Source organism: Cupressus sempervirens, chromosome 8 (genome assembly GCF_028749045.1).
Source record: "Cupressus sempervirens isolate cs-2001-9-10 chromosome 8, ASM2874904v1, whole genome shotgun sequence".
Lineage (NCBI taxonomy): Eukaryota > Viridiplantae > Streptophyta > Pinopsida > Cupressales > Cupressaceae > Cupressus > Cupressus sempervirens.
The window spans coordinates 81266053-81293026 of NC_143125.1; the positions used below are offsets into that span (position 1 = coordinate 81266053).

Consider the following 26974-nt stretch of genomic DNA (forward strand, 5'->3'; position numbering starts at 1 on the left):
CTATGGAAGACAGAGATATTGAGACCACCACCTTAAATTTAATGTCGTATCACAAAATTCACAAGATTACCAACTTCAAAATTTCTCTACAATTCTATTTTTTAACGTCTTTTATGAGCAAATGGAGCACAAATGGAGTGAGTGCTGATGAGATTTTTTAGGAATATTTATAGGGAAGCGGTCCCATGAATTTTATATTGAATCCTCTTTAAAAAAAATTAGCTCCTAAAATAAGGGAATCTAGTTGTCTCATAAATTTTGAAAATAAAGAGATTAATTCATTTTTATGGGAAGTATTCACAAAAACAAAGTGTAATTAGAAATTATCCCACCAACTTAGAAATGTTATCCATCACTTTTTAAACTTTTAAATTTAGATTTTTTTTTTTTGTTAGACTGCAGGAATTGGTGCAGCACGCCCCCCCTATAAACTGCAGTGCGCTTGATAAACTTTTTAACGTGACCGGTAGCGCTGGCGCGACACACCCACCGGTACGAGGACGGGGGAGATTAGAACCTGTGACCAACCCCCTAGGAAAGATTTAGCCAACCGAGCTAGAGCCCCCGACCTTTTAAATTCAGATTTTCGTTGTTATAATAATTTTATAATTATATTTTCATCATTATAAAGATTAAAGACAAAGATTATGTTTATAAGACTACCACCAATTAACAATAACTAAACTGTCAACTCAATAAGGTCCCTTCCATTAAACCGTTAAATTTAAATTTTAGAGGATTACTTTTGACGTGTAAATTTAAAAAGAGTTGCCAATTAGACATTTAAAATGCATTTTTTAAGTTAGTCATATATGATAACCATGTTAAATTTAGAAACATTGCGATCGTAATTTTCGCCAACAATTTGTATCTTAAGCAGCATAAAAAATCTTCAGACAGCAACTACTGTTTCTTTTTGCAGCAGTTCAACATTTCTGTTGGCAATTTTTTTTAAATTTTAGTTTTTATTTTTAATTTTTGGTTTGGTTGACGGTTCGCTTTTTCTTTGGGAAATAGAATTTTATTTGACTGTTTGCCTTTCTATGACTAAATTAAGGATGTTCCTAAACTTTTTCCGACGGGAAAAATCTGCAAGAGTTGCTGATGAAGACATTTATAATGCTTTTTTCCAGTTGATCATATTGGGTAACCTTAATTGGCGCCGTGGAAGATTCAAATTGCCAAAATTACAATAAAATTTCAGAATTTTAGAAGGCGCAATGGATGAATAGCTTTAGACAATTGAAGAAGTTTTATTTGTTTGATTTTTATTGAATAAAAGAGACACAACACATAACTATTTTACTGCGAACTCATTGAATATTGCGCAGGTGAGAAAACTACATAAGTCTGTTTTGTCAGCAATTGAGTGTTTATTTTCCATGCATTAAATTGACGGGGTAGATTATTTTTACTTACATAATAGCTGGGTTATAAGTACAGAATTCTAATTTGACGGCAATTAGATGTTTGGTTGTGTGTGCTAAATTATTGCTGTTTCTATTTTTCTTAAGACTTGTATTAGAATGGCTGGAATAAAACTATGTTTGTGTTCACTTTTTCTTTTTCTCAACATATGTTTGAACTTTGAGTGACTCAGCTTAAAAAACCGTGCTTTGGCAGTTGATAGGTAAAAAATGTATAAGTATTGTCTGTAGAGTATAAACCTGCATGATATTGAGAAACTGTAGAAAGCATGTATAGGACATATGAATTTATGGGTGTTTATGTTTTTAGACTGGTATATAATAAACACAATTTCGAACTACTTATTCGCTTCATGTTTACATGGTGTCGAGTGAATTTTTAGATTGGCACAGTATCCTTGGCCCACTTTTTTGTTTTTACTTTGTGAGTAGATACTGTTGATGAAATGGTCATAGTAACTTGAACTCAATTTGATTTTAATTGAATTGCAGGAAGCTCGCACCATTGTGGGGGAAACTATATAAGTTCTGGCTTCCTTGTGAAGTGGAGATTTCAGCTTTATGATGTCTACTTGTAGACATTATCATGTAGTGGAACCAGTAAAGAGGAAGAAAGATGGATTTATAAGGACTAGAGGGAATGGTGGAAAATGTTCTTTGCCTGAAAATAGCCCCCCTGTAACAGTTGGGGCCAAAGGACCGAAGTCCCAATATCGAAAAAGAGAAATTTTGCCGAATCAAAATAAAGAGGAAAGGGCAATAGTGGCTGGAGAAGTCAATTCTGAAGCTTTTAAAGTTAGGCGCCCTTATTCAGCAAGGAACTCAAAATCCCTGAAGGATAAGGCCTCCAAAACTCCATTTGTAAATTCAAGCAATGCTGCAGCAACAGTTTCTGCCAAACTGATGAAAAAGCCAACCAAGGTAATCAACCATGTAAGCTATTATTCTGATCCAACCTTGGTGAGTGATTCGGCTATTATAGATGACAATGTTGAGTATAATCTTCTCGGTTCTGACACAAGTGATCAAGAATTGCAAGATCTGAATTTGCTCCCTCATGGACTTCAGCCGCACAAATCGACTATAACACCTCTTTCTACACCAGAGAAATCTGAAAGACATATCTCTGGAGGATTTTATAGTTTTGATGGATCCAAATTCAGTCCAATTGAAGAGGCCTCTCTAATCCTTCATACCCCTATTTCAGATGCATATTCTATAGATTCTTGTTCTAATCCAAGTGTAGCGAGTGATTTTGGGAGCAATTTTCTCAGTTCTGAACAAGATTTCAGTACTCTTGCTTCCACACCACAGAAATTTGAGAGAGGTAATGCTATAGGATTTGAAAGCTTTGATGGTTCCAAATTTAGTTCAGTTGAAGAGGCTTCGCTTCTTCTTAATAGCCCAAATGAAGATATGTTTATATCTCCTATATCTACAAAAGGGACTTCCAAGAGACTTTCCTTTAGAGGATTGCATAAATTTGATGGTTCCAGTTTTAGTCCAATCGAAGAGTCTTTCCCTGTTTTTAATAGCCCAATCAAAGATCCATTTATGTCACCTGTGATGTCACAGAATACACCCACAAAAATGCTTAATATGTCAGATTGGAATGCGTGCCCAACGTTACAATTGCAATCGAGTCCCACACAATGTTTTGATCCATGGTATGAGAAAACAAGGAGCGTTCATGGGGCTTCAAATGATAAGTGTTCTTGGGAAGGGATTATATCTAGTGAGAGTTCTAAGGCATATATAATGAGGTCCTCTTGTTCTAAATCAACAATTTCCAAGAAAAAGCAGCAGCACACAAATGAATTTGGTGAAGTAGAATGGTTTTCTAATCCCATATTTCTGAATGACTCAGATGTAGGTGATGAAGCTGAGTGGGATCTTCTCAGTTATGGAACAAGTGAAGAAGAGTTGTTATCTTTGAACTTGCTCCCTGCTGGACTGTCTCCGAAGGAAGAGATTATTACTAATACTTATACGCTAGATACACCAAAAACAGTTGGTTGTGGAGAAATTCTTAACTTTGATGGGTCTAACTTTAGTCCAATGGAAGAGTCTTTTCTTATTCTTAACCGTCCTATTGCAAATAAATATGCTTGCAATACGGACAAAGATACATCTAAAGTTATTGAACTTAGAGGTAAACTTGATTTATGCTCTTCATTGGAGGCAGAACTACAGCATGAAAAACCCCAAAACAAAAAGCTGGATTGGATATTAAAGGTAAGCTTCCATCTCAAAAAAACTGATTTCCTCATCCAAACAATTCATTTTTTCTCCTCTTTTATGATTTTCGTTACTAATTTGATTTTCGTTATAATTTTAGATACAAACAGAACTACTGCAAGTAAAAGCACAAAATTAAAGAGCTAGGATGGTTGCTGGAGGTGAGATTTTACACTAAGACATACTTTTAAAACTTACCAGCATTTATCCAAATACATTGTTACACTATTCCTTCCATACATCAAGATTTTATCATAGTGAATTTATCTTCCTTCATCATATGAAAATGCTTTTCAAGAACTGATATGAACTGCACTGTGATATATCAGAGTTCCCTTAGAAGGGCAGACATGTTGCTTTGAAAGCTTGCAAGACAGGATGTGTTGATTGCATATAAGGAGGACTTCAAGCTGCAAATTTTCTCAAAGGATTATCTTCAATATTTTTCTTATCTGCAAGAAAAAGGGAAGTGCTTTTGTTGTTGAAAGAAGTTCGACAAATTATTTTGTAAATTCTAAATAATTGAAGAGTCCAGTTCTTCAGATCTGTCCGAAGCTGTATAAGACTAAGAAAATTAGTTTGTTAAAAATTGTAGTTACAAATGTAATGATGTCTGAATGGAAGAGCTGAAGCTCAGTCAGTATATGTAATATTTTATAATGATCAATATACAATTTCATAGTCTTTTTCTTTTTCTGCCCCCTTCAATCCTTCAGCTTCTTCACTCTGTCACAGATGAATTGTGCCAAGAAGAAAAGCTGTCCATTAATTTCAAATTTTCAACCATCTTGCTAATACCTGACTAGCAAGCGACCTTTCATCTTGCCTTGTTCATGAGTTGCATTGCATGTACTTTAATTACTTACAAAAACATACTAGTTGATAATTAAATCCAGAGATGTATATATGTCACGACTGGATTTAAGTTTTTTAAAAACATGACCAATATATTGTTATTACAATTTAATGCAACTATTAAATGACTAATATAACTAACAACAATCAATTAAACAACTAGGAAAAAACAAATTGTTTGTTGTTTGTCTATAATTTGATTAAAAAACTATATCTTGAAAATAATAAAATATGTTAATTTAATCTTACCTTCTTATTATCTAAATTATGAATAAATGTATAAATATTATTTTTTAATATTTCAAACATTATTTTATTAAATAGTTTTTAGATTTTACTTTCATAGAAGATTATGTATAATGAATTTAGTTACTTTATTTCCCCAAAACAAATTGTTCTATATTAAAAAACTATTTTATTTATTTTGTTCTAATAAAATAAAATAAAATATTATATATATATAATTGTTCTTTTATGAAATTGTAATATTAGAAATCATTTTGAAGGGACCATCATTCATTTTCAAAGATAGTAAAGGTGATAATCTTGGCAATTGGGGCCAAAAGGTTGATTGAAGGAATTAATAGTGAGGCAAAAATATAGGCAACATTTTTACCAGCACATAAGGCAAAGCAGTTAGGAGTGAAAAACCTACATCTAGAAGGGGATTGTTTGCTTACAATTATGGCTATGGAGGAATTTGGCAGCTCAAATGATAATCTTTTGGATTAGGAGTATAAAGAGAGTTGAACTTCCTTTATATTTATATACATTAGTTTGTATGCGCCAACAATCATTTTTTTTTTTAATGATGTAACAATGACAATAAATATGTTGGTAGGCTTTGGGGATGGTGATGTTTATCACTCTTGTGTGAGAGTACCAAGGCCATGATGACAAGATATGAGAGCCAAATCTCATCGAAGCCTCTTGATTTGTGTAGAGGAGTTAAATTTGTTTTTGCAAGTTTTTGTTTTATTCCTGTGGGTTTGAAGAGTGGACGTGTTAAGAATTTGATGGTAGTGATGGAAGCAAATTGCTTTTTGAAGACCGTGCACTTCCAACGCCCTTTTTGTGGCAAGTTTCATGGATGTCTTTATGTCAGGTAATATCGTTAACGGTAAGTGATGTAAATAGTATGTGACAAATTTAGTTCCAAGATGTATAACTAGCTGGTAGATGTAGATACGATTTTCAATTGCAAAAAGGCTTTATTTCCAGATCTATCACTTTTTTTATTAATAAAATTATATATAATTACTGATAAAAACAATATAAGAATTCATTCTTATTAGATTTATCAACATTAAAAAAATATATATATATGTTTGAAATATATTCATTTATTTTTGCTTCTATCACTATTATTATCTTGATACTTCATATTCAAGACCTAATACACTAATATTATCTTTTTACTCTATACTTAGAACCTAATTTATAGAGTTACTTTACTTACATTATTAAGAAAATTTATGCATTCAATACCATCATTTATTTTTCATTACCATTTCTTGTTTAAAGAGTTCAACATTTTTATCAACTTTCTTCTTTATCTTCTACTCATTATTCACACATACATTATTATGAAGTGCCTCCATCAGGTGGTGACCACTCCATTCTTTAGAAGCATTTTTCATGTCTACTAGTGGAAAATATGCTAATAGACTATGCTTCAATGTTTATCATCTAAATCTCCTATAAAAATGCTCCTCAATGATTATGCCATTCACCTTATAATATTATTTTCTTTCCCAATTCAAAACACAATTGTGATAAATATGGATCTAGTATGTTTGAATTAAACATATACATGTGCTCAATGCATTTGATCTCATCTCCTAAAATGTGGTGAATTGCATACATAACAATATTGTTGCTCATCTTGATAATGTACTTTAGTCTCATCCCTACATATACTTATATAAAAGTAAGTTATCTTTAAACTTTAAAAGAGGGATAAATTTTTATTCAAAACAAAGAGAAGTACAAAGCAAGAAGGGCTTGCCAACTAAAAAAGAAGAGAGCATTGACCGATCTTATTTGTATCTACTAGATCTAAAATGTGAGACAATTCTAAAGATAATTGTCTCCTTTCAACAATATTTCAGCCTTCCAATTGATAGGAAGCCCATTTGGCATGACAATTTGCTACTCCATTCCTCTTCCTAGGAAGTCTACATATTAAAAGCATAGATTTACCCATCTTAGTTGAAAATTGAAAGCTATGGTTATTGGTGATTGCATTTATTTTTTTGCAAATTTATGAAGGAGATCCATTTGTCATCATTCTTTCCTCACGCCTTCAATCATAATTTTCTTGGAAAAAATATCACCTCTGCATGAGTGAGAGCTTACCATCTTATTATTAAAACATAACTCTTCTATGCTTTCATGCTTTTTTTCTTGTGATTGGGTAATTATATCCGTCATTCCACATTTTAAATCTTTCTTTTAAACTTATATACTAGAGCTTTCCATTTTTGCTTCTCAATTTGTTAAAGTAATTGCTTTTCTACTCACCTCTCAATATGTGATTTATGAAGTTGTTTAACTTACCTAGTAAAGGTGAAAATTGTAGTAGTGCATTCTCTTATTTTCTAGTTTTCAAACCTTTACTTTATAGCCACATTTATAAGGAATCTTCTTCTATATATTTAAGATCTACGAAGATTACACTTTTGAAGTTCTTGAATAATAACTTAAAATATGACTTCATTCTCAATTCTTTCTTTTGATTTACTTAAAATAATCACTACTATCTTACCTTGTTCATATTTGATCTTGATAATCTTGGATTGCTTGCATCTATTGCATGTAGCATATAGACCATCCCTCTGGAACACATATTTTCCTTATAACAATTGAGGGGTTGGGTGAGCAAGTAGTGAATGGTTATATAAAATGGGTGGTATTTGGGCCCCTTCTCACATTTTATTTTTAGCTTCATTTTTCCTTTAAGAGCTCAAACATAAAACATTTCTTGATGTGACCTCTTTAAATAAGATAACAAACCACATTACATCTACCAAAAGATCACACTGATAAAATTTGACTATATTCAATTTGAATTAGCCTTGATTTGATGTTATTTTAAGTTATTTGATATGTGCTTTCATAGCTTATGCATCAATAATCTTTAAAAATGTCCTACATTTCAATTTGTTTTGAAGGAAATGGACATGTTGCACAACTTAGTCACTCAACATATCTATTACTCAATTTTTAACTTGCACACTAAAGTGTATTTTTATGCCTATAGATGTTTAATTAAGAAACATTTCAAAGTTTTTTTTAGTCTAAAACACAAAACATTACATACTCATTCGATTGAAACACAATAATCTAGTCTATATTGAAGGCAGAAAAATGATATTTTATAGAAAATACATGTTAATATGGCATAATGAGTTGGAAATTACTTGACATTTACTTGAAATCGGAGATTTTAATTAGTTTTCAAGTCTTAAGATTGTTTTCATAGTTACAATGCTTTAAGCTATAATACTTAAAAATAAAAATAAATAAGACATTTTGAGTCCATACATTCTATTTCTCTTTTCAAACGTGAGAGAGAATATATGGCATATATAATAAAGACCAATATATGACTTTTCCATGTCTTATTCTATCTTAGCCTTACTTGGGTGTTGGGAAGAGTCTTTATTTATATTAACCTTTTGAAAGGATCCTAGGTGGCATCAATAAATGATGATATTTGACTTTTCCTACAAGCTTTCCCTTTATCAACTCTTATATTTTCTCTGAATTATTGTAACTATATAATCCTACTCAATTGTCCCCTAGGTTCACATGACTATTAACTCTACTCCATAATGAAAAAGCATCTCCAAACTCTCGTGACATGATTGCAGGTCATGCATTTCTAAGAGTTTGAAATGATTAAGATTCATAGAATGACATATTATAAGGTATTCTTGGATGGTTTTTAATGCATCTTCAAGATTCCTTCATATGTTCTTGGATAGTCCTAAATTGTAAGCACCTAACTCGTGTTTAATTTGAGGACCATTTTGTGCCTTGGACTTTGGTATAATTTTTATGGAAAGACCTCATATGACACTTAAAAGAAACCTAAATTCACATTTAGGTTTTCCATCCCTTTTAATGGTTCCTCAAATCAAGGTAGGCCCTTATTCTAGGTATGTTCCTCTAATTTTCATCAAATGCCATAATTAATTTCTTTAATTGGGATTTATATACCTATTTTTGGCTCTCGTGATATGCTCTAATCATGGAAAGGGATGCCATCATAAATACCACACTCACCTTACATCATTGCATCCATATCAAATCTAGGCTCATTCTCCTAAGGACATGTCATTGTTTGCAACATATTCTAAGAGAATGGACCCCAAACTTATTCCACATGCCCATGATAGGATTTAAGGGGGAGATTTGATCTTGTAGTCAACCTACTCAATTATTGACTATAAAAATGATGTGAGATATATATAAACCCCTTATCACTTTTCATTTTGCTATTTGTCATCTATTATCAAGCATCTATTATTGTTAAATTATTCTATTGATCAAGCATTCAAGTTATTAAGTGCAAGGAAGAAAATTAAGAAATCAAGAGCCATAAAGTTCAAATATTCAAGAATTCATTCATTTCAATGAACTAAGGTGTTTTCTTCCATAGTCCAACGTATCTCCCCAGTTGGAGGAAAATCAAAGGAGTTTTCTATCAAGGAAGGATATCTATGTCTATCTATCTTTATTTGAGTCTTCTCTTTCTTCTCCTCAATTAAACACTATGACGCAATAAAACACCTATTCCATGAACTTTTGTCTTTTACGATTTCCTTTTATTTTATTTTTTGCATTCAGTCAAAGCTATTGTATCAACATATTTGATCGCATTCAAAGTATAATTTGCATCTACACGGTATGGTATGCTTCATTTCATTGATACAACCTTTGCTAAATAAGATCATACTTTCCTTTATTTTATTTCATTTTCAAATTGATTCCTAGTCAAGGGTTTGACCAAGGAAAATAATCTTTTCAACTTTCTTCCCCATTTTGTTTTGTGCAAGAATAGGTTACAAAGTCATCATGTTAAATCTAAGCATAACAAGCACAATTAGATGATTTGTGAAAAATTAGTACAAAAACCAAGGACATGTCATCATTCCTTCCATTTCCTAGGGACACGTCTCCAATATCGTCATGTCCCTACCATTTGGAACTCATATACCTATCATAGATGAAATCTTGTATCTAGTTTCTATCTTCATACATTTTCACTCATTATCAATTCATATGAGTGTCTTTTTATTAGTATTTCAATAAATTTTTATAGATCATTTACATTACTTAATCATGATCATTTTAATCAACTAAATTATCGTGTGAAGGAAACCCTTGTCCCCATTTAAAGCTTGTTCACCTCTTGAGTCTATTAGGGGCATTCTTCCTTCATAATGTGCAAATTGTGAAATGGGGAGTAATTATACACATATATTGTATAATCCCATTGCTTCCCATTTATTATTGTATAGTTCTAATGAAATTCTATTTTTTCAACTCTTACATTGGATACTTGGTTAGAAATACTTGTTCGCCTCTAAATTCATCTGTTGTTTATGATTTCTCTAGTGTTTAAATTGATTTCTCTATTTTTGAAAGAGATTATTGTAGGATTTGAGCAAATAAGCCAATCAAATCCACAAAGCCTTCGAATCCCTACATGCAAAAACCTGTCACAGAAGAAAAAGACGAGAAGAGGCAAGGGTTTGCTAAAAAATGGAGATAGAAGAAAAGTTGCTCTCAAATGAAAAATGCATAAGAGATAATGAAATAAGTACAAGTCTCAACCTTATAAAGGTGAGATAGAAACCCTAAACTAAAAAGCTAGGTTGCACATTATTAATTAATAATTAATTAATAATGCACCTACAAGATAGCTTAAGCAAAATAGAGTAATAGGCAACTTAATTAATTAAATCAAAGTGATTTAATTAATAAGTGCAAACAAATAATTACTCTAACAATTATCACTAGCTATTAGCAACATTTTGATGTCTTCACATGAATACACTTTTGAACGTAGAGACATCCTTTATAACTTTCATATTGCTATACATTATCATTTGAAATGGAAGCATATTCATTATCCCTTTATTTTGTGTCTTGCTTTCTCATGTAGATTTTAGGTGCATGTCTATAGAATTATTGCATTAAAAATATTTGTTAGAATGATTTATAATAACTGAAAGGTGAGATGAATCCATTATCCAAGGTCCAGATGTACCAATTAAACTTTTAACCGCTTCAAATACTTCATATCTAAACATTCAATAGCTCGGTCTCTATAGTAGATAATCAATAACATAAACTTGTAGTCCACTATCCTAATAGTAACAAACTTGCAGAATGTAAAACATTAATAGTAAAACATCTCAGATAACATCCACACAAGTATGACACTAGGATTTAACATGGAAACCCAATTTGGGAAAAACTGCTAGTAACATGTCACCAATATTTCACTCTTTTGAAGTGAGCTCTGTTAGGAGCCAACCCTGTTAAAGGTTACAAAACACACAATTAAATGTGACCTTGTTAAAGGATTTAATCACCATGTTACGAGTAGCCTTGTTAGAGGGCTTAAGAACATTCTATTAGAATGTCACCTTGATTAAAGGATTTACATATGACTGTTAGGTCAACCTTGATTAAAGGATTTCAAAACTAATACAATGATTAGAAAGTAACAATAGGTTTGATCTGACAAATACAACTCACTTTGCAAATACAAGCAATAGTTTGGTTCATATGATGATCTACTGACTGGCCTTCATTGTCATCTTTGTCTTTGACCTGCTTGACAACCCTTCGAGCAATTACTCTCCTACTCAAGTTCTCCAATCAATATCATCAACAACTACTCCAACCTTATTAGGTCTTTACCAACTCTGCTAACCTCTTCAAGTTTAGCCCTTGTACCTTCTTTAATAGATAATTCTGATCTTTTTCCACTTAAAAATCATGGTAGGTCTTAGGCTTTGGTTAGATTCATCGAATCCTTCCATCATTTCATCTCCTCTTTTCTCTTCTAGAAACTTCTCAAAACTTCTCCTTGAATTCTTATATAGAAATGCTCAAACACATTTTTTCTTGAATTAAATGTTATAGGTCATCCATCCTTATCTTCAAAACACTTTACATATTCCAAGAAATCAACCGTGTTGATTGGAAATCATAATTTCCTCATAATCTATCAAATGTTATCCCTCAACCAATACTATGTTTAGACACTTGATCATCACTAGATTACTCTTTTGTTGCTAACTATTCTATTTGGCAGATTTACTATCAATCAATCAATACTGATTCTCCATGGACACTATATTTTGCTTGGCTTATACTGGCTCTTGGTCAACTCTAGCATCACTTGGCTTAAACTTCAAGTTCCTTAATCTTTTTCTCTTTTGCTTGGTCAATCCTATGCATTTGGTCATTCTGTGATCACTTCTTCTAGGCTTTGGTACAATTGTCTTGTTCACTTGTAGCATGATCAAACAATCACTTTATCTTGTCAAAGTCCAATTGGTTCAAGTGCCCATTCTAGTTCCTCATAACTCAACCTTTCTTGTAGGTCATTTTGTTATGTCCTTCTCAAATTCTCGTCATCAACCATCTTGATATGGAACTCTAATTAGATAGAAATTGTCTTACCAATAAGGTTTAACATCAATGACAACATAACAATTGTCTCAATTGTAGTTTCCAACAATATTATACTCACTTTGTACAATGAAGGTAAGTAACAATGACTACTCACACCTATGTCATTGTTGTTAGAGAGAAGATTCATGATGTATGTTAGGAGAAGTCCATAAAGAATTAATAATGAAAGACGTGTCTATATGATAGTCAACAAGGCATATAACAAATGTGTTGATGAATAGGCCCATCATGGTAGAAGACAATATGTATAGTGTAAGGTTATATAGATCAATCTTATATAGTGACAAAGTTATCATATAGAAAGGACAATGATGTACAATGGTGTTAACCTTCTTATCTCCTTTGTTCCCTTAAAAGTTTGTGTGTATCATTTTGAAATGCTCTGTATGATAGTGTTGATGCCACCTCTATCCACGATATTATCACAAGTCAACAATTATGATATAATACGTTACACATAAATGTAATGTAGGAGAAATAATGATAGCACTTCAGATTATATCAAAAAGATCTTAAATAATGACAACATTTTAATTTAGATAGAAATATATTGTCGTCAAATTTAAATTTATCTTTGAAGGAAGACTTCACAAATTTAGAGCACACAATGAGATATCAAAGTGATATTTGCAATGATAGACTATGGTGGTTGTAAACCATCAAAACTACAACAAACCAAATAGGAAGGATCTTTCACCACTGAAATGATGAACAACAAAACTCTAATTTGAATTTGCGTTACAAAATAAATTCCAAAACGAATAATAACAACTTCCTATACAAGCTAGTCATAAATGCCCCTTCGAAGAAACTCCCAGGCATTTATAAAAAAACTATCAACATGGCAAACACCTATGAGCATGATAATTAATGCAAATGGGCCCCTTTATTAATCAATTAAAGTTATATTTATAATTTATTTTTTGATCGGTAAAAGGCCGAAGTCCTATAGTTTATATAACTAAAATAAAGAGTTACATTTTTAATATTATTTAAATTTTGGGAACATTAATTAATTAAAATACTTTATTAATATAAGGGGACATTACACTTCCAAACTTCCTACAACAACCCTACACAAAATTCATAAGAAATCTTCCATAAGCCAGGATTTTGATCTCCCTTTAATAATCAAATCAAGTTTTTGATGGGTTAGATCTACTCCACACCTCATTTTTATGTTTGCCCTTGTTTGTTTGATTATCAAGAAGACCCACACCTTATTTTTTGATTGTCAAATACTCTTCTCTAGCTAATACATTTTCATTAAATTACTATTTCCCAAAAACACTTTGACTTTAATTCTTTTTTTCTAAGCCACTATGCAATATTTTCTTGGATGTTAGAATCTTGAAAATTCTTCTTAACGAATCTTCCATACTTCACCCTCTAATAGAGAGTCTCTATATCTTTCCTTGCCACTATTATTGATTCTCCCTAAACTATGCATCCTTTTCACATGCTTTTATGTCCTTTCTGTCCTCAAGTATTGTAACTGGCATGCACTTGTATGACTAAAATCCTATTACAAACTTTGTGACCATTTCTAATCTTATTCGTTTAACAAATATCATCCTATATTTCTTTTGGGTTATTTTCTTCATAATTTCTTTTATCAACTCAAAAAAGTTTATACTAATTACAATATAGGTCCTCCTTTAGACTATCATCTCAAGAGTTATTGAGTTTTTCTATGCATAATAGATACACATATAAGGATTTCATATCTTGTTTCTATTAATGAATTCTCAAAATGTTTGTTGGTTCCTAAGAATGGGTAAATAGTTGGACATAACACCTCAAATCAAATATATGTTGTCTTTATTGAGTAGCTATAAATTTCCACCATTAAAAATGATTTACTTATAAACCCATGGATGTTCAACTTGAAATGCGATAGTACAATATGTGCGCTAAAAGATTTCTAGAATCATACTATTCTAGCTTCAAAGAATTGAAACATTACACTAAATACCATACATGAAATATAATACATGCACTAACCATTATTTACTATGAATGAACTCAAATCAAACTTATGCTGAAATAAGGACATTCATCAAAAAAATGTCAGAGTAATGGAAAGTCAAAGTTTAGCGATAAATGTTACAATTGTTAGAAACATGGACATAGAGCAAGTGAATGCATAGAGAAAACTAAGTTTGAAGGAAAATTCTTCACATGCAACAAACAAGCTCATAAATCTTCAGAGTGTAGAATAATGAAATTTAATGCTACTGAACAACTTGCTAAAGCTATCTTTGGTTGGGATTACAACACATGGTGCAGATGTTATCAATGTGGTGAGTATGGACACATTAGAGATAATTGTATGAAGACTCACTTTAGAAAAAGGAAACCTACCAAAAGATGCTTTGTTTGCAAAGAACTTGGTCATCTAGCTAAGAACTATATGAACAAAGCTATAGTTAAAGATGAAAAGAAATCACAAGATGATAAGATCAGGACTCAAATGGAGCAACAATGGGTGAGGAAATTTCTTGAGAGCTCAAGCCAAAATAGTGAAGTCATTGACACCTAAGGAAATTAGTTGGGTGACTTAATCACCTCTATATAAGCATACAAAGAGACCATTGGAGCTGTCAACAAAATCATATTCTACAGCAGTTCTAGTCATGCAAATAAGAAAGTCCAAATCAACATATCAGATGCACTAGGAAAATATGCAAGAATCATGTTTTGATCTAGTCAAGCCATAGTTATAACCAAATGTTCAAACTTTACTAAGTTGCTCAAGCATAACAATCAAGGTTAGGTTCTACAACTCAATCAAGTCATATGACTTAACCAAGTAAAGTTGACAAATAGTTCTAACCGAGATTTGCGCTATAGTCAAGTTTGAAGACTTAACCAAGTTTATTTTAGCTACCATGGTATGAAGCATTAATGAGGTCCTAAAATTAAATTCTAATAGAAGGAGAAATAAAAGTTTTTTCTTTCTTTTTTTTCACCACATATCCAGAGATCAAAAAGAGAAAATGCATTCTTTGAGCCCCTAGCAATTTTAGCGAAGTTGTTGACAAACTAAGTTGCATACAAGTTTACTATCTAGAGTTCTTCATCAACCAAGCGATATGGAAGCTTCATTGAGCACAAAGGTTAAGAAGGGATACAAAAAGTTGGTAAAAAATGAAGATTGCAAAGCACCCAACTTCAAACTATATCCCACAATTACTGAAGAGAAGGATCCACAAGGAGCACACTCAACCATTCCTCCCAAGATACTTCTCATTCCTAATGTAAGGTCATTTTATCACTATTCAATTCAAGAATTGGGTGATTTCAAGCTAGATCAGGCATACGATGCATTGTGTAAGAATGAAGTGTTGAGACCAAAACACAAGCATCTAAAAGTGAATGGTTTGACCCACATCATTCATATGCTGAGGAACTTTCAAATAAAGTGGATTAGGTTTGTATTGAGTTGAGTCCACGACATGACCTTCTGGCGTGAGCAACCAACTCCAATCACCGAGAAGATGATCCATCGAATCACTGGCTACCAATGATTGGAACTCCAAGGCAACCAAAACCCTAGGTCATGTAGAATTGGCTAAGCTAACCCTAGCTGAATGGGGTGATAGAGGCATGAAGTTAAATAATATGACTGACATGGAAATCAAGTTTGACATTCATCTCATAGCTCACAAGATTTATAGTTCAAGTTGACCAAACAACGTGCCTTGTGAAGAAGTTGACCTAGCATATAAAGTTGTGAAGAATAACTTGTCATTTGACCTCACTGAGCTTTAGTGCATTTAGTTGAGCAAGATCATGGAAAACATCTGAGCATCCAAGAACAATTAATGTAAGTTTGGTTCACTCTTGATCTATTTATTCTTTTATGTGCAAAAATTATTTACAATCAAAAGGGACTGTTGTATGGAAGGACACCCCTGTGTTATATCAGATCAATGATTTCATAGATGAAATGGGTGAGAATTTTGAAGGCACCATGAATGGATATTTTAAAAATTACAAGGAGAGGATGTAGAGTAGGTTAAGGATCCCCAAACATTTGGTTGATGATTATGAGCAAGATATATATTTCCTGGTTGACAATAATAAAGTGCATATTCAAGTAGTTAGACCTAGGATTGCATGGGTAAAGCCATTAGGCTATTAAGTAAACATTGATGAAACTAGAGACATCATTAAAGCCCCTGTCAATGAGCTTGTAGATCCCAAGGATACATATTTTGGAAACTATGAAGATGCCAAAACCAAAATCTCACTTGAGATTTAGATTCCTCAAATCTTGAAGAGATGAAAAAAAATGTTAGAAAAACTTGAGAAGAAAATTTCCAAATATGATTCCCCTCTCATGCTTACTAAGGTTAAATGTGATGATGTAGAAGAGGAAGAAGAAGAAGAAGGTTATCAAGAAGAAGAAGAGGTAGAGGAACCTCCAAAGAAGACAAAGACACCATCAAAGAAATCAACAAGATCCTCTACCCCTATGATCATTGCCACCAATCCTAGGAATCCAAGAAAGAAATTGAGGCTTGAGGATGGGATGACGAAGAAAATAAAGATAAAACTCCAATTATCTAACTGAAAAGGCCCCCACCTACCTTTGAACAAAGACTAGAAATAGTAAAGGAAGTGATATGGCTGATTTCAAATTCCTCAAATATGAAACCAGAAGTAAGGAGGAGTAGAAACAAATTGAAGATGTATTGATTGAGAAGATGTCAAAGTGGAAGTATGACCCCAATGAACTCAAAGGGAATGCTCGTAAAGCCCTACTAAAAGATATCTCTCACCATTGTGCAAATGCAATCAAGACAAAGAGAGACATTAGAGAGAAGACTTTAAGGAAAATAATGCCAAACCTTTCTAAAAAAGAAATAAAGGAGGCAATATCTAACCATGAAAGTAGACAAACTCCTATATTTAAAGATTTTCAAAATTTGTCAAATAAACATCCAATATGTGGAAAAATATTTTTGATATTAAAGAAGGAGATCTACTAGAGGTTCAAACTATTGAAGAGTCTAATCCTTAGAAAATTTGCATCTATCCCAACCTCTCCTCCTAGGTTAGCACCCAAGCTAAAATCTACCGGTTTCGAAGATTCCTTATTGGCACGAATTTTATATTGAAACTGAATTACTTATATATAGTAAATGCATGATAATTCAAAGTTGTTTCTATTTCATTTTTTTCTTATATTTTTTTAAAATCTCAATTCCAATCTATTTTCCACTAGTAGAATGACCAAAATGTAATGGGCACCCATCGGTTATAACTTCATGAAAGACTTTGCAAGAAAGCTCTGATACCACTGTAATGGACACCCAGGATTGCCCAAAAGCTAAATCAATTGTTGAAATTATATTAATTCTAAAAATGCTGCAATCAAGTACAAAGAGATGTATTCCAAAGGCCAAACCCTAAGGGAATGACGTCTAGAATGTTACAACAGAGAATGAACGTCCTCTATTGCCAAAAAAGGAGTGTTATTCACACATCCAAACTCTTATCAAATGCAAGTCATAATCATCCGATACAATAATTCGATAATCAGCAATGAAACTTTCAGCCCTATTTATCTTTTTCTTCATCCTTCTGGAAGGAACTAAAACATTAATTAATTGCAAGAGCTAGAAGCTTCCTCCTTCCAATAATTAATGCATTCTCTAGAAACTCCTCCCTAGCAATAATTAATTAAATCGAGAGGCTTCCGTCCTTCCAATAATTAATACATACCCTAGAAGCTACTCCCTTGTAATTAATAATTAAATTAATTAAATACAAAGTTACCTTTAAATTGAATGACTTTATAAGAAATTAATTTAATTTCTTCTTATCCTCCACTTAGACTTTGGAGAACGTGAAGGCTAAAACATGGGATCATTACACAAAATAAAATGTCTTGCACAAACATAGTAAGAATGTTTGGTACATCATAATCAAATTATGCTTTTAAAGAAAAGGAAAATACTTCCATCTAGAATTCAGATTTACATATCCATTTTTTTTGAAAGAAAAAAAACATTCGACAGAATATCCAATTAAAAACCAAATATGTGAGTATTTGAATAATTTCATGAAGGTTCATTTTCAAAATCTACCTCAATTTTCAAGATAAGAATAACATATTATTACTTAGTCAATTTGAACCTAGTTCAACCGAGCAATGAAGTGAAGGTTATTACATCTTCATCGAGTTCCCTTGAGCAATGAAGTGAAGGTTATTACATCTTCATCGAGTTCCCTTCTAGTAATTGAGCAAAGGAAAGGAAGCCATACCTTCTTCAACAGCCAAGGAAAAAGGAAAAGGAAAGATCATTGATGATAGTGATCTTAATGAAGAGATTGTGATTCCAAATTGGGACAAATCTAATCTGTTTGCAAAGAAAATTAACATATTGGGAGAACTATGGTAGAAAAGAGCCAAGCAACATATGCTACGGGAAGAAAGGGACAAGAAAATTCCTCAAGGATATCAAAGAAATATTTTTGGATGCACTGTCTATAAATGTAAACAAAAAAGTTCCCATCATTGAGCAACTAGTTGAAATTGTACATAACGTCAATGAAGATGTAGATGGATAGGATAAAATTCTTGAGAAGGATGAAAGGAAGTTCGAAAATAAAGTGCTAGAAAATGTAGCACAAAAAATAGCTATTGATCAAATAGAATTGTCTACTTTAATTTTTGCATTAGAAAATGTTGTGAATAATATTTTATCTTTATTTGTAAATTTGAGTGATACAAAAAATTTTACCAACGAAATCAAGGATAAATTGGCTAATATTGATATGGACTTAGAAGGCTAGTGCTAGTTAGTTGGCACTTAACCTAAGTTCCAGTTCAAATCATTTTGCAAAAGTCATATTTTTGATAGATCTTCAGGTAGAACTATTAAGAGAAGAGGCCAAAATAAAGGCAACCTTAGTAGATATAGATATTAGAGTATGATGCTTCCCCATATGGATATTATGTAAAAGAGAATGGATCATACAAAGACACTAGTTAAGAACACAAACCTTTTAGTGGTAGAACACATGTTGGAGTTATCAGTCAAGCTTCATATAGATCTGCATATAGTAAAGGTATTGAAAGATAATTGGGATAAGACTATGTCTTTGATTTTGAAGGTACATCATGATTTCCTCTCTCATTTTTTCATAACCTTGTAAATTTTTGACATTTGTAACAAAGTCAAGGGGGAAAGTATATTTATATGCATATAAAAGAGAGATATGCATAGAATGGAGGAAATATGTACAACATAAATATAAGATATGTAAAAAGAAGATAAACAAAAACAATTTTGAAAAATAAAATAAACATAAAATTTGTAACCGAATTGCAGGACAAAGCACACACAAAGGGGGAGTTTGACTAAAGGATTTTGATTTCAAATTTTGTGCATGATAGGTTTTTTTTGTCACTAATTCTAAAGGGGGAGATTTTTTACCTTATGACAAGACATATTGTCTATTAGTGCCAATACACTTAGTTATCATGAGAAGGTAGTAGTGCCTGAGCTACTAGATAGAAGTGGGTTTACTAAACCAAGTTGACAGTATCTACTGAGCAACAATGTCAACTGAGCATTTGGCTTCAAGTAGTGTCTACCAAGATACTAGTATTGACTGAGTCATCTTCATTCATTGAGTGATCAATGTAAACTGAGTGTACAGTGTTAACCGAATGCCATAGTTGTCAAGTTCCACTATGTTTCTCATGTGTTAGCATATCACCTGAGTGGATAATTGGACCTAAGTATCAACATTGAGCTGACTTGGTAAATTATTGTTTGAAACTATTATGTAGCTGGCTTTTTAATGTAATTATTTTGAATGAATATAAATGTAAGTTACTTTGTTTATCCAAATATGAAATATCAATTGAAGAACATTTTGCATAAGAAGTGAATATGAAATAATAGAGTAATTAGAAGGCTACAAGAAATATCAAGGAAAGGAAAAGAATCATCTATCACAATCAGGTGATAAATTCATATTAAAGGATCTTATTTAACAAACCAAGTTGCACAACAAAGATCAATCCACTAATTCATCCTAATAGATGCATCAGTCAAATCCTTTAAAAGGTGGACCTAATAGTCCTTTGCAGAAACTCCTAACAAAGTACATACTCAATTGTATTATATAAATCCTTTCACATGGTGGACCTAATAGTCCTTCTTGCTCTTAACTGTGTAGATCGCCAAAAGTGATCAATTGTAAGCCCTAACAGGCCAACTTTATTACTGCAGTAGTGAAGCATTGTGGGTGTCTTACCCACCCTAGTTTTACCTTCTACTTGGAAGATTTGTGGGTTACCAATCTTGTGTCAAAGTGCTATGGTGTTATTACTTTATTACTTTATGTACCATGCATGCAAGTGGGTTAGATAATATAACAAAGTTGAATTAAGTGAAAGAAGATTTAAGTGGTTCCTAATTCACCCCGCCCCACCCCATTCACTCAATCATCATTACATTTCCAACAATTGGTATCAAAGGAAGGTTCTCTTATTAGAAGTTTAGCAACTTGAGAGAAAATATCAGAAGCAATGGAACTGTACAAGATAGAGAAAGTCATTGAAAATGACAAATTGGATCTACACCTAGCCATGGAGCAAATAAAGAAAATGAAGAATCAACTCTCTCATTCCTTGAAAAGAAGAAAAGAGTTAGCAGTATAGATAAATGACAATCTGTGATCCACATCATAAAATGCATAATGACCTCTATAAAAACCTCTACAAGTATTAATATTGTGTCCATGTCGGCCCGAAATGGTTTACCTCAAAGTTTGTATCATCTTGACTTGAATGTCAATTATGCGTTGCTCAACACTTACTATCTCTGGTACTCGACATTTATTGTATATGACATTGACACCTAGTCTTTACTATGCTTGGAACTTATTGTGTAACTTGGTATTAATGTGCTTGAACTACTTGGTAAATATTAGACTCGACTTAGATTGAAAATACTCAGTGACCAAAGACTTGCTCGACTCCTATAGAGATCTGTATATACATGTTTATATACAGGTCTATATAGAGTAGCTCAATCACAATGATGACCTTGTAACTCTTCCTAGTATATGACTAAGTGTTTGACACTAATAGACAACAATAGTTAGGGATACCAACAATCTCTACCTTTGACATTAGTGGCAAAAACACTTTGTCATGATTACATCATTACAATGTTAATGAGAGTACTCCCCTTAAGCCTATGACTTAGTTATAGTAGAGCTACAAAACTTTGACTTATGTCCAATAAACAATGCATGGTAAAAAATATATCAATACATATATGCACATGACTCTAAGTAGTCTGATTGTTTCAATGTCATACCCTAATTGCCTTTTGAACTTTGATTTCCAAATCTGAATTTTCTAATATGTAAGATCATATTTAGATCCCTTCTTTCCTTCTTTTCCTCTGCTATTATCTCCATTCAAAATATGTAATCATCCTTATGTTCCCCCTTTTTTTTGTCACTTATGTCTCCTATTGAGATTGAATGGGTGGAATCAAACCATATTTGTTAATAAATAGTTTATGAACTTGGTTGATCATAGCAAGTGCATGATCCCAAGTGGTTCTTGTTGATTCCAAAATATGATTCCACAACTCCAATCTAGCTACCAAATCAATCAAAATTTCAACAACCAAAATATTATGATCTTCATGAATAAGATCTTCTGTTAATTTTATTTCTCACTACATAACCTCCAAATGAGGTATCAATATGGATTGGATGGAGATCAATTTTGATCTCATATTGCCTTAGCTATCTGAAGCTTGACCAATTTGCCTTGAGAATTCAATAACTTATTATAATGGCTTGAGCTAGATTCAACTAACTGCGAAATAATGTTGCTTGTTTTATGCACATCAGTATGAATCTACTAGATATTTTCCTTAAGATTTCTAGTGAACCTTGGAACATCACACAAAATATTATACAAATGTTGTACTTTCTGTATAAATTCCACTGTATTTTGTACAAATTCTTGCAATTGACCTTTCTAGTAAAAAATGGTTGTTGAAACTTTGTCCACAACCTTCTTCTCGAATTTCTTAGCTGACCAAGCCATCAATTTCTCATTAGCTTCAATATCTCCAACATTTATTTGTTCAACAATAGTTACAATTTGGGAAACGATTGGGGCTTGCCCATCAAAATTTTGTATATCAAATGCCTCTACAAAAATGTCCTTAACATCATGGAATACTTGCCTTTGTTGATATTCTCTCCTAAGCTCTTCTTGTTTCTTCTTTTTAACCAAAATCTCTTGCAACATGATAGTTTTCTCAAGAGTGAGATTTTCCAGATCCAATTGTGGCATCTCAGTAACTTCATCCAGACTAACTTAAATATCTAGAGTGTAGTCTTTTATTGCTTTCCATTTACTAAGGGATGAAGTGCTACTTCTTGAAACTACTTTAGGAGATGGTGAGGGGGTATCACCACTCGGTCTTGCTTGTATATCCTCTAGAGACAACAATAGGGGCACTCGATACAATTTTATTTTCCTCCTTATTTTGCTCAATGTCAGGTCCTGACACATTTGGTCCTTCTTGACCTCTGGTAGAAATGTTTAAACTTGTGTATTTATTAGTTTATCCCACCTCTTGCTCCTCATTATCTGCATCTGAGGGCTAAATTACAACTTTAGTCTTATTTTGAAAAATCATAAAAATTCTAAACTTAGGAACAAAATGGTTCCTATATTTCTCCAAAAATGTTTCTTTTTGTTCTTGTGACAAATCAAGCATCACTTTGGCTAATGTGCCACATCTAGTTACTTTCTCTTCTTCATCTTCTTGTTGCCACCTTCTATCAAGTTTTTTATACAAATCTATTGGAATTTTGTTCTACAATTCAAAAGCAACCAACTTCTTACTTGCCATCATTTCCACCATGGCTTCTTCAGTTTTTGATTTGTCCTCATTATTTAATGTATCATATTTCACATATCCAAAACTAGATAAACCTATGGAACCTCATATGTCAATATATACCTCATCAATAATTTGTGTTCTTCTTTTGGCTGGTCCCTTAATCAATCTTCTTCTCTCTTTTTTTGTTTAGTAGGGGCTTGATATATTTCCCTCTTTATACTTGATATGATTGACTCAAACGTCTCCACTACTCCTTGCTTTATAGATTTCTCGACACTAGCTGTTGCTTCCCTAGTCCTTGGATTGGTTGGTGGTGGAGGAGAGAGGGGTGTCACCACTGGCTTCTTTGTAATTCCTTTAGCCTTCCTCTTGGGTGGTGTGACAACAACTAGGGCTTTAACTCTTGACTCCTTCTTCTTCCTCTTCCTCATCAACACTACTTGTTTATTCATCTTCTCCAAGACCTTGTGTAAGCTACAAAGCTTCTTTTCTTTTGTCTCGTGTGCCTAGTTTTTCCTCTAGGTCTTCAACTATTTTCTTTCTTTTCTTCTTAGAAGCTACTTTGATATCTATAGTGATTCTTGCCTTAGCTTCTTCATATTTTCCAAAAAATTCCACTTCAATATCAATCTCTTCCTTTAATAATGAAATAATATTTACAATCACTTTACCACTATCAATCTCATAATCAAATACGGTTAGCCATACCTTCTTTGGATTTACTATCTATACAAATTTTTTATTTGTGTCCACTAAAAAGTATACATCATTGTAAGGTTTTATTACTAACTCTTCTAATATTCTCATCCCCATCCTCATTCTTTGTTTGAATTCCTTAAAATATGTATCCATGACATTTTCAAAATTCTCTACTAACTGAGTTATGTAATCATTGATTTGTCTTGTCACTAGTTTTCCTTGTTCTCAAACAATATTTCCAATACCAGGAAAATACTTTTGAATATAAAATAAAATACACATATCAAGCAATCTAAAGTTACACATTGAGTTCTTTTCCTTCTTGATGGATATCAGGTTTTCTGCCAATTGAAGTTTTTGTAACTTGGCAAGGTCATATTCATGATCTTTCATGACAATCTTCTACACATGATCCACTACCATACATGATGCACTGTTAATTCTGCTTGATTGATAGAATTTGTGAGCAGTCACTCTCACTACAAATTTAATCAATGGATTAGACATGTTTGAGATGGACAACTCTCATCCATTCCACTTGACTCTTGTTTTAGCTTCAAATTCCTCACGACTTAGACATCGCATAGTCTTCTTCTGGGATAACCAACAACCTTGTGAATCATTTTCTTGGTTATCTCAACTTGTCCATCATATAGCTGTAACTTTATATCGTGGATCCTACTTAGTAAAACCTTCATCCATTCAATCTTAAAATTCTATGGAAAATCTAGGGCACGAGTCAACCTTTTCCTCTCAATTATTTTGGATTCCTCCTTCAAAACTCCTTTCTCACATAATTTCTCACAAGCCTCTCGAATATCGTAATCACAAGCTTCTCCAATCTTGTACATGTAGAAACTTCACACATCATGTATCATGATTATGTTAGGTGGTATTGAAGATAATGCACCCATTGAGTCACCTTTCATTTTAATCTTAGGAATAACATGGAATTTAGGTGGAGGACAACCGTCATTCCTCACTAATTGAATGTTACTAACCTCTACTCTTTGGTTCTTTCCTATGGATGATGAAGCTACCATATTTTTTTGATAGGGTTTGAAAATTATTCTTTTTGGATAACTTGCCACCACTCAGATCTTCACTCAATCAAGCTTTTGTACCAAATTTTTTCTAAAATCATCTTAGAATCTCTTTTCACTCAAATTTCTCTTGTGCTCCTAAACTCTGTATGCAAGGTATGAAATGATGTCTTCAAATTTTAATATATACTTCCTTTTTCTCAATTTAGGGTCTCCATTGATATTACGTACTTAGGTAGGTGGAAGCCATCTATCTCAGTCGATATTGTGCCTTCAAACTAGGTCTTTATTATACAGCTCAGTATGTTCCATTTAACTCAACCTATACATCAATTTAGCTTTTGAAGTACTCAATTCATATTGCAATGCTTGGTCAATATAGAAAATTTCACTGATGTTTGACACTAACTATGTAATTAATTCCTTTGCACTATTCCTTTCATAAATCTATTCTTATGCAAATATGAACTTTAGCTCCTTTTATGTTTGGAACTGATGTAAGATATATCATTAGATATTTATTTCCTAACATACCTTCTTTTATTAGTTTGAGATGATATGATCACTTTTTCCATTGGATTGGATGATCTTAACTCTATTTGTTCCATTGTTTCCATCTTCTACCTTTTTCTTCCATGTTTGATTCATCTCCTTCTTCATTTGATCAATGTCTACTTTTCCTTTTCCTTTGGTATTACTATAATTTGTTGTTGGTAATTGGATCTTGTAGTTTTTGTTTGAATGTCCAAACTTATGACACTTGAAAGATACATTTGATTGGTCCAATAGGATTTTGTCTGTGATCTGAATTTATATGCTTTATGCCCATACTTTTGACAGTTGTAACAATAGCCTTCAAATCTAGGTGTATTAGATGTATTCTTTATTCTTGATCTACACTCATGTATTTGATGTCCTTTCTTCTTGCTTAAAAAAATTAACCATTAAACTTAGGCTTAAGATTTTGCATACCATTTTTGCTTCTGCAGAGATTTCTAGTATGACTAAGTTTTCCACAATGATAACATGTTGGTTTGCCTTTTGACTTTGCATTTTTTAAATTTTCCACTCTTGGATGATTCTCCTTGCTCAATAGATGAATTAACCAATAGTGTTGCCAGATGACCTCATAAGTTCTCCAAAGTATTTCATTGCTTCATTAGGCTTGTTGTATCTATCCACAAGTTCTTTTTTAGTTTTCAATTTATTCTTCAATAAGTTCTTCTATGATCTCACGTTTTCTATTTCCACATCCATTATGTTCTACTCTTGATTTGCAAGCATCAGTTGATTCATCATGTCAAGTTGACTATTGGTAAGCTTTTGTACATCAAATATACTTTCTTCAAGTCTATTTTCCATTTTCCTTTTTTCTTCCTTAGTGACAACCTTTTCTTGCTCAACTTTCTTCTTTTGCTTGGTCACCTCACATATCCTTACTAACTAAATCTCATGTTCCCTTTTAAGTCCTCTAACTTCCTCTTTTAGGATTCTATTCTTTTCTAGTAGATTTGTAGCCATTGTATCTTTCTAACTTGAACTTCTAGTTTTAAATAGTCCTTGAGATTTAACTTCTTCATAATTAAACTCATTTTGTAGAATGGCCAAATCCTTCCTTCTTTTCAAGGATTTCTTCAGTTCTTGTCTTCATGTTTCAAGTTGTTGTAGTATGAGCTAGATGTCAATCACCTTATTTTCTAAAACTTTTTCCAATGTATAAAACTCCATCTCCAACATCTAAACTCCAAGTTGTTAAACTTCTCCAAGATAAAACAACTCTGATACCAATTGTAACCAAGACACCGGGGAGGGGGGCAGTGAATCAAGATCTATAACACTTTTAACCTTTCAACAATTCATAATGCATTCACCACATTTACCATCTCATATCTAATGCATGCATAACTTGTAAAATCAAACTATAATAAAATATAGATCTAGTCTATCAATCACATTCATGAAAAGTAATCACATAACACAAAGATTTGGTTACCTAGAAACCCTCCAAAATGAAGGTAAAACTGGGGTGGGGATGACACCCACAAATCTTTGCTATTCTAGTAATAAAGTTAATTTGGTAGGCTTACAA

At 32.4% G+C, this 26974-nt stretch overlaps 1 protein-coding gene across 1 annotated transcript; it reads left to right on the top strand.

The window, feature by feature from the left end:
- The first annotated feature begins 1991 nt into the window (after nucleotides 1-1991).
- Nucleotides 1992-4357, top strand: LOC149541726 (uncharacterized). The gene is made up of 3 exons (XM_089795656.1): nucleotides 1992-3662; nucleotides 3766-3826; nucleotides 3995-4357. Exons 1-2 carry the CDS (start codon nucleotides 1992-1994, stop codon nucleotides 3802-3804), a joined length of 1710 nt encoding a protein of 569 aa, XP_089651782.1. The 3' UTR covers nucleotides 3805-3826; nucleotides 3995-4357.
- Nucleotides 4358-26974: the final 22617 nt, after the last annotated feature.

Bases quoted from the DNA above. Each gene is read 5' to 3' on its own strand.
- LOC149541726 (XM_089795656.1), top strand. From the start codon at position 1,992: ATGTCTACTTGTAGACATTATCATGTAGTGGAACCAGTAAAGAGGAAG. The intron at 3,663-3,765 runs GTAAGCTTCCAT...TTATAATTTTAG, and splicing joins AGCTGGATTGGATATTAAAG to ATACAAACAGAACTACTGCA.